This window comes from Alexandromys fortis, unplaced genomic scaffold (assembly GCF_014885135.2).
Source record: "Alexandromys fortis isolate MF-2015 unplaced genomic scaffold, M_Fortis_MF-2015_v1.1 scaffold_84, whole genome shotgun sequence".
Classification (NCBI taxonomy): domain Eukaryota; kingdom Metazoa; phylum Chordata; class Mammalia; order Rodentia; family Cricetidae; genus Alexandromys; species Alexandromys fortis.
In genome coordinates, this window is record NW_026068017.1 from 4602509 (window position 1) to 4610551 (window position 8043).

An 8043-nucleotide genomic window follows, 5' to 3' on the forward strand; every position below is an offset into this window, starting at 1 on the left:
GCGGAGGGGGAATTCTTGTATGGAGGGAAAGTAAGATTATTGCTTTGTACTGTTTCATCTTAACACCCCCTCCCCCTTTTATTTTGGATTTTGAGACAGGGTTTCTCTCTAGCCCTGGCTGTCCTGGAACTTCTTTTGTCGCCAAGGCTGGCTTTGATCCCTTGAACCATTCAAGAATCAAAGGAGCAGCCACATACACCCCCATTGCCACTGGCAGGGTCCCTCTGTGTATCCCTGGCTGTCTTGGAACTCATTTTGTAGACCTGGCTGGAACTCAAATCCACCTCCTCTGCCTTCCGAGTGTGGAAGACCTTCCCAGTACCAACCACATCACGAGCTCAGTGTGGAGCTAGTGAGCAGCAGGACCCCTAAGGCCACAATGCTAAGTGGCAGGCAGAGAGGGAGAGGTGCCTAACACCGAAACTGTTTTCCACCTCCAAGTCACTGCTTCCACACAGAGTCAGTAGAGGTCACTGCTGCTCCACAGGTCCAATTCCACTGCGAAGCAGAAAGGTTCTGGTCAGTCTGGTTTCATCTGTGAAGGATTTAAACTGCGAGACAATACAATTCAGTAAGAGCCTTCCACAGGTTGAGTAAGCACAGATACTTTATTCTCAAAACTATTACAATAAAAATGGGTAAATTCAGCAAACATTTTTGGGGTACATATACATTAACACTGCTATTGGCTCTGGAGATAGTCATTTGGCGTTTACACTCTGGAAACACTCAAAACATAAAACATTAGAAGATTAATGTAGCATTCACTCTGACAGCACCCATACAGAAATGTAACAAAAAGGCCCATCACAGCAGATGTGCGCTGGCCTCCAAAAGGGAACACAGAAGCTGACATTAAGAACAGGCAAATGACAAGACAGTCCTAAAACAGGTTTACACTCTACAACTAGATACATTATTATTTGTCAGTAAAAAGCTCTTAAAGACCTCTGAAAACTGAGGCCTCTTGTCAATTCACATTTTTAGCTCAGAAAAAAGTTTCCTTCCACAATAGAATGTCACTTCAGAACTTTAAGGCAGTGTGTCATAGTGTGTTAAATGTTCCACCCACAGATGACGATGACATCCCAGAGTGACGAAAATCTAAACCAGTGCTTCTTAACTTATATATAGAGATCACCTGGGATTCTGAAAATGGAGTCAGGGAATGTGGACTGAGGTCCTGAAATTCTGCACTTCTAGCAAGCTGTGAGACCAACACTGTTGGTCTTGATTTTAAGTCTATGGTAAGATATTTACAGGACTTTAAAATAGAACGAATCACATAAAATAAGCAATGTCCCATCATGGGACACAAAAAATTATGTGAACATCTTATTTTTTTTTTAATATTGCTACAGAGGCTGTAAAGATAACAGATAAGGTTAAATTCTGATTCCTTTATCAAATGGCTCACCCATCCTCGATAAGCCTTAATTAAGGCCTCATATAAACACTCCTTGGACATTTTCATACCTGCCTTATCAAGCTGAAGCAAGGCTTCCAATCATAATCAGGGAGGCAACTCAGTAATTTCTGGAACAAGGAACCAAGAGTGGGAAGATGGCATGCCAGCATACACACACAACCAGATACACGAGATTGGCATGATAATTAGCTTGTCCCCTGTCCTGTCTTTTTTTTTTTAAGTAAACATTTCCAACCACTGACCACTGGTAAAATGGGATCTCACACCACAGCCTCCCTGAACAAACGCCAAAGCTTTTGTATGTTTTCTTTCCACGTTATGGTATGGTATGGTATGCTTTGTATCCTTTGGCCACTTCCATCCTGAATACAATGTAAAGCCGGCACAGTCTAGGAGCCTCCGCCGCTCAAAATTCACGCCACCTAGGGTACTTTCTGTTCAACTCCATCACGAACGTACCAATTCCAGCATCAAGAGAGGGTAGTCTTGACATCAACCCTTTGTATGAGAGCATGCCCGAAGATGCAACTCCCACCAGCCTTCTGCCACAGCTCCCAGGTTCTTCGGTTACAGCGTGCAACGGGTCATGTGGGCAATGTCCTTGACCTCTGGACAGTAGAGCACTGGAGGAAAGAAGAAGGGTTAGTGGTAACAGGAGGATGCAACCTGACCCAGCATTCTTGGGCGCTCTGTGCCCAGCATCCTCCCTAAGCGGCCCCTCACCATTGCTAGGCAACGGACGCCGCAAGCGGCGCGCTGGCGCCAGGACCCTGTCCACGATCCGGCGAAGCGCGCGCCAACCCGCACTTGTAGGTCCCGCCCCCTTCGCGCTCTCGTCTTCCCCGTCGTCGTCGTCCTCTCCGTTGTCTCCGCTTTTCTTAGCCGGGCTCCCCATCGGGTCTCGTTCCCGCTCAGTCCGCGCCTTTTCCTCCAGCCGTGACCACAAGTCGGGGTCTAGCGCGATCTCCGAGACGCCGCCGCGCGGGAGCGGGGAAGGCGCGCGGCAGAACGGGCACGTGACAGCGCGGCGCAGGCGCACCACGCGCGCGGCCGGGCGGCTACCGTCGCCCCGCGCCGCCAGCTCGCGCAGGCAAGCGGTGCACAGTGTGTGGCCGCAGCGGGCGCGCGCCGTGCCGGGCAGGCGGCGGGGCGCGCGGGCCCCAAGGTTGAAGGGTCGGTAGCAGATGTTGCAGTCCAGCTCACCCCGCTCGGGAAGAGAAGGCACCCTCATCAGGAGCTGCATCGTGGCCACTGTGACCCAACGACGTCGATCCCGCGGCGGCTGGGAGACTGAACAAGCGGCCCTCCTTGGGCCTGGGCTGGGCCTGGGGCCGGCGCCGCCGCCTCTGTCCCCTTTTAATAGTGAGGCCCCACCCTGGAGGTGTCACGCACAAATCAGCCGCTCCCTTCCGTGGCACGCGTCGGGGGCGGTGGAGGAGTGTGGCTGGGAATGCGAGTGGGGACACAGTGAGGTGAATGCCCACACGATGCCACAACGGCCCGAGGGAAAGGGGGACACGCTCCACCCACTGCCCCCTTGGCAAACTTCTCCCCCACAGCAAAACACCAGTGCCATCGTTAAGATGGAGCAGATCCTCAGGTCCCCTCTTGCACACAGTCATTGGCCCAAGTCTCAAGGGCCCTCGTAGCCCATCTGTCACGTGCTCACCCTCTTTCTCAACCCCCCCACAAACAGGCTACGTACGCCAGGTTTACTGTTGGTTCTGCCCAGTTTTAATTGGTTCTCTGGATGTTTGGATTCTGCCCAGCCATAATTGATGCCGCTCTCACCTCCCTTTTTTATACATGACCTCTTGGGTTCTCCTAAGGCTCCCTAAATTTCATCCTCCCTCAGAGAGTTCGATTCCAGCTAACATCTCAGCCTAGGGAGGGACTTAGATTCCAGGAGCATGGCCTTAGGAATGCTGGGAATCTTTTCCTTCCAGAGTATCCAGGCTTGGACACCCACACAGGATGATGGTTGAAGCAAAGCAGCCCTGCATGACTTCTGACTCAGGGGTCTGACTTCTCGCACAGGTAAACAGGACATGGTGCTCACAACCCACATTCCCTCCCGATGTTAGCACCCACACCCAAGCTGCCTCCTCATCTTCTCTTGCACTTGGAGTCCAGGTTCGGTGCGGAGGATAATAACACAGTCTTGACACAGCTGGCTCCAGTACAGAGCCTAGTTGTGACATCACAGGCAAGTTACTTAACTTCTCTGGGCCTTGATTTCCTCATCTACAAAATCTGGATAATAATAGTAAGGCTCGAAAGAGCTTGTGTTTGTAAGGTGTTTTAAATGACTCCTGGGACACTGTAAACACCAGACAAGCCACAGCAGTTACTGTCCTGATCGTCCTTGGCTCCAAGCCTGCTTTGTCTTCACTGAACTTCTTGGGTAACCAGTATTTCACATACACCATCTCTTGGTTAATCCAAGATGGGTTTCTCTATCTGCATAGCATTTTCTGGTTCATCGCAGGTAAGGTCGAGCTTGTTTTGTTTTGTAAGGTTAACCTAGAGGATAATCTTTATTTTGTTTTGTTTTTGAGACTGGGTCTAACTACGTAGCCCTAGGCTGGTCTGGAGCTCTGTGTGTAGTTCTGGATGGCTTCAGACTCACAAGAGGTCTGGCTGCCTCAGCCTCCCGAGTGCTGGGATTAAAGGCATTCAGAACTGTGCCTAGCAAAGTAATCTTTATTCCGGTCTAATTGGGACTTCACTGTGTAGCTTAGGCTGGTCTCAGACTCATGCAGTCCTCCTACCTCAGCTCCCAGGACCTTTAATCCCAGGTAAAGGGTTAGTTAGGCTGGGCATGGTGGCACACACTTCTAATCCTAGCACTCTGAGGCAGAAGCAGGCAGATCTCTGAGTCCGAGGCCAGACTGGTCTACAAAGTGAATTCCAGGACAGCCAGGACTGCTACACAGAGTATTTTGAAAAACCAAAAATAAATAAATAAAAAGTAAAATTTCTTGAAGGGGGCTGGCAAGGTGGCTCAGTGCTTAAGAACACCTGCTGCTCTTCCAGAGGACCTGAGTTCAGTTCCCAGCGCCTATGTTGGGCAGTTCACAATTGCCTGTAACCCTAGTTTCAGATCTGAATCCTTTCTAGAGTCCTCAGGAACCTGCACACACCTGGAATACATACACACACATGTACAATACACATAAAACAAACTCCAAATGATGGTAAATTGTAGTCTGTGTGCTTGTATGTATGTCGATGTAAAGAATGTGCGTGGATTCTTGTGTGTAATTCACGCTGTGGCACATGTGTGAAGGTCAGAGGATGACCTCAGGTTTCCTCACACTCACCTTGTTTGGCTTTTCCTGTTGTTTCTGTGTAGTGGGTGTGTCCCTTCTGGAGGTGGAGTCTTAATGTGTAGCCCCACTGGCCTGGAACTCTGTAGACCAGGCTGGCCTCAAACTCAAAGAGATCTGTCTGCCTCTGCCTCAGAGTGCTAAGAAAGTGTGTGCCACCATGCCCAGCCTAACTATACCTTTACCTTGCTAAAGACAGAATTTCACAGATTTGTATGCCAAGATAGCCAGCCCACAAGCGTCTGGGATTTGAAGGCTTCTCCTGTGTGCACCTCCCACCCACTGTGGTGGAAATGTGATTACAGACACTTGCATCATTACACTCAGTTTATGTGAGGTCTGTGGATGTGCACTTAGGTTCACACACTTGCCTTCAAGCGCCTAACCCAGCGAGTCATCTCCCCAACCCAAATCTTAATCATCGAAGTTAGAATAAAAGGAGTCTGGAGTGTGTCACCGCCAAGGGCCCCTCTAAGCCATGATTTATACTATCCTGTCACCTGCTTCACAGCCTTATCACCAAGAACCCAAACTGATGAGCTCCCATTTCTAGGCCAGACTATCTTCCAGTTTTTCCTTCCCTTTCTTGGCTTCTCCTTCCCTTCACCTTCCTTTATTATTATTATTTATTATTAAAGGTCATTTCTCCCTTTAATAGCCAATCCACCTACTCATCTCCACCTCTTGCTCATCCTCCTGGTCCAAGCTGTTGTCATCTCTCACCTCCCTATCCAATGAACACAAATGCATAGGCCTTCTGCGGGCCTCCCCTGCATGTTATTTACAGAGAGCTCTCCAATCTCAAACCAATCACATTCTGCCCAACGCTGCTTCTGCTCCTGTTTAAAAATCTTTTAAGGTAACGAGTGTTGAATGGCATCCAGATCCTTTGCAACCGCATCATCAGTCAGGGCCTAGACTAGGCATGGTGGCCATAACTGTAACCCCAGCACTAAGGAGGCAGAGACAGTTTGTGAGTTTGAGGACAACCTGGACTACATAGTGAGGCTGTTTCCAAACAAAAGCAATCTACTTCCTTATCTCTGCAGAGGAGGATGGCTTTGTGACCAACCTTGACCAGTAATAGCACGAGGCAGAAATCGTGTGTGTGTTCTGGAGCCTAGTCTTCCACAGCACTGCACCTTCTGTCTGCTGGAAGGCTGCCCTCAAACCACCGTAGAAGGCAGTAGGGTTAGACCTAAGCACTGGAGGTGAGGCCCTGTGGAGGGAAATGGATGCACTCCAAGAACGGCTAATGCTGATTGCCTGACAAGCTAGTGAAGCCACTTGGAATATTCCTGCCTAGTTAGCCTGCTTAGCAAATACAGCCACATGAAGGAGGCCAAGTGAAACAGCAGAGAGACTCCCAATCAGCCCACAGAACCATGAAAAAATGTGTAAGTTGGTTACGCATTTGTTTTTAATTATTTTTAATTCCCCTCCCTCTGTGTGTGTGTGTATGTGTGTGTGTGTGTGTGTTCATGCAGGTGCCTGCTGAGACAAAAGAGGGTGTCAGATGCTACCCCGGGGCTAGAGTTTTGGGGGTGTGACACCTGAGGAGCCACAAAAGACGTGGGTCCTCTGCAAGAGCACTGTGCCACCTTAACTGTTTAGTCATCGCTTTAGCTCTCCTCACCTCACCTCAAATTCACTTTTAAAAGCTGTTTCAAGTCACTAGACTTTGGGATGATTTGTGTGTTTATCAACAAGTAATCGAAACAGATACTACCCAGAAGGCCTTATGTGCCCTGACCTCAGTGTGCCCACATTTTACTTGTTTTCTCTGTGGACACTCGGGCTTCAGGGACTGTTGGGTTCTGTTATGGTGTGGATGCAAAGCCATGTGTCGAAGGCTTGCTTCCCAGGTGATGGTACATTGGAGAGGGGATGGAACTGTTAGAATTTAGGTTACGGGGTGTGGTCCTGAAAGGGTTATTGAGAACTCAGCCCCTTGCTCTCTGCTTCCCAGCTGCTATAAAGTGAGCATCTTATCCACCATGATGGTCTGCCACAGGTTTAAAGGCAAATGTGCCGAGCAACTGTGTGGAATAAGCCTTCCCTTTTTGCTTGTTTACCTCAGGAATTTTGTCTCCGCAACAGAAAGCTGTCTGATACAGTGCATGTTCCCTTGTTCTGCTAGGCTCTCACTCTCCTCACTCTTGCTGTCAATACCTCCTCTCTGGGCAGCCTCCCATGTCACATACCCACTCCAGACGCTGCTAACCCCGTGTGCTTCCCTCTGGACATTGGGCAACAGCAGTTTGCACTGGAGCAGTGGCCACGTGATTGTCTCTCTCAGCAGCAAACTCCACGAAGGCAGCTCCATGTCCCTGTGCCCACCATGAGGGACTGATGCCCACAAGGCAGCTCCATGTCCCTGTGCCCACCACAGAAGGACTGATGCCCAGAATACTCATTGAATTTATCAATAAGGTGGTTGAGAAATATAGCAAATGTTTACAGACAAGGATGTGTGACAATAAAGGTTCTGTTTACAAGGGACTTCTAAACTGCCTCGAGGTAATTCTAAGGGGAGGTTTTAAAATGTGTGGAACAGAAGAAGGAAAAATAAAGAAGAAACAAAACCGTTGAGCATTAGGGAGGCAGCACCAGGAGGAGCGCACTGCTCTCCGCAGGAACTATTTAAGGAGAATACTGCACTGAATTGATAAATTCTTGTATGTTTGTCACACAAGAACTAATCATAGCTTAGTCATACACTTCCCCTTGGTTCCTGCCGTCTTCCAGAATGAGTGGGAGACTAAAGGGGCGGCTGTAAGTGCTCATTAGTGGATCCTGATGGTTGCTAATCCAGTCAGTAAAGGCAGGCTGCTCAGTCTCCAGGAAATGGGCTCCACTCTGCACTCCCAGCTTAGGGTGGAGGCAGGAGAAGCAGGGAAGAAGGGAGCTGCTAAGGTTATATTTAAGGTGGCAGAAGTCATCTCCTTTGCCCTTGTAATCCCTGCAGGTTGTGACTTTCCGCCCACTTCCTTCCCTCCAAGAAATCAGTCCATAGAGGAAGGAGACAGGGGCATCACTGGACTCTGTTTCTGCTGCCTTCCCATGGGGCCTTTCTCTGCTTTCCCTTGCAAGTTCTGACTCCTTTCCTCTTGTTTCCCTCTTTTCTTACCCTATCACATCTCAAAACCACACCCCCTGGGACCTTTCCCATCCAGCCACAACAAAACTGCTTCACTTCTGGGCACCTGAAGATGCAAGATGAGGGAAAGACCAGAAGACGGGGGGGGGGGGGGGGGGGGGGGCGGGGGGGCGGGGGGGGGGCCG

At 49.5% G+C, this 8043-nt stretch overlaps 1 protein-coding gene across 1 annotated transcript; it reads right to left on the reverse strand.

Annotated features, from left to right (window-relative positions):
* Positions 1-589: 589 nt before the first annotated feature.
* Positions 590-2696, reverse strand: Rnf227 (ring finger protein 227). Its single transcript, XM_050162628.1, has 2 exons — positions 2153-2696; positions 590-2052 (listed from the first exon to the last, which is right to left on the reverse strand). Exons 1-2 carry the CDS (start codon positions 2670-2672, stop codon positions 1997-1999), a joined length of 576 nt encoding a protein of 191 aa, XP_050018585.1. The 5' UTR covers positions 2673-2696; the 3' UTR covers positions 590-1996.
* Between the last annotated feature and the right edge of the window lie 5347 nt (positions 2697-8043).

Excerpts from the sequence above, each read along its gene's own strand:
- Rnf227 (XM_050162628.1), bottom strand. The coding sequence starts at position 2,672 with ATGCAGCTCCTGATGAGGGTGCCTTCTCTTCCCGAGCGGGGTGAGCTG. Across the intron at positions 2,053-2,152 it reads GCGTCCGTTGCCTAGCAATG|TGCTCTACTGTCCAGAGGTC; the intron begins GTGAGGGGCCGC and ends TCTTTCCTCCAG.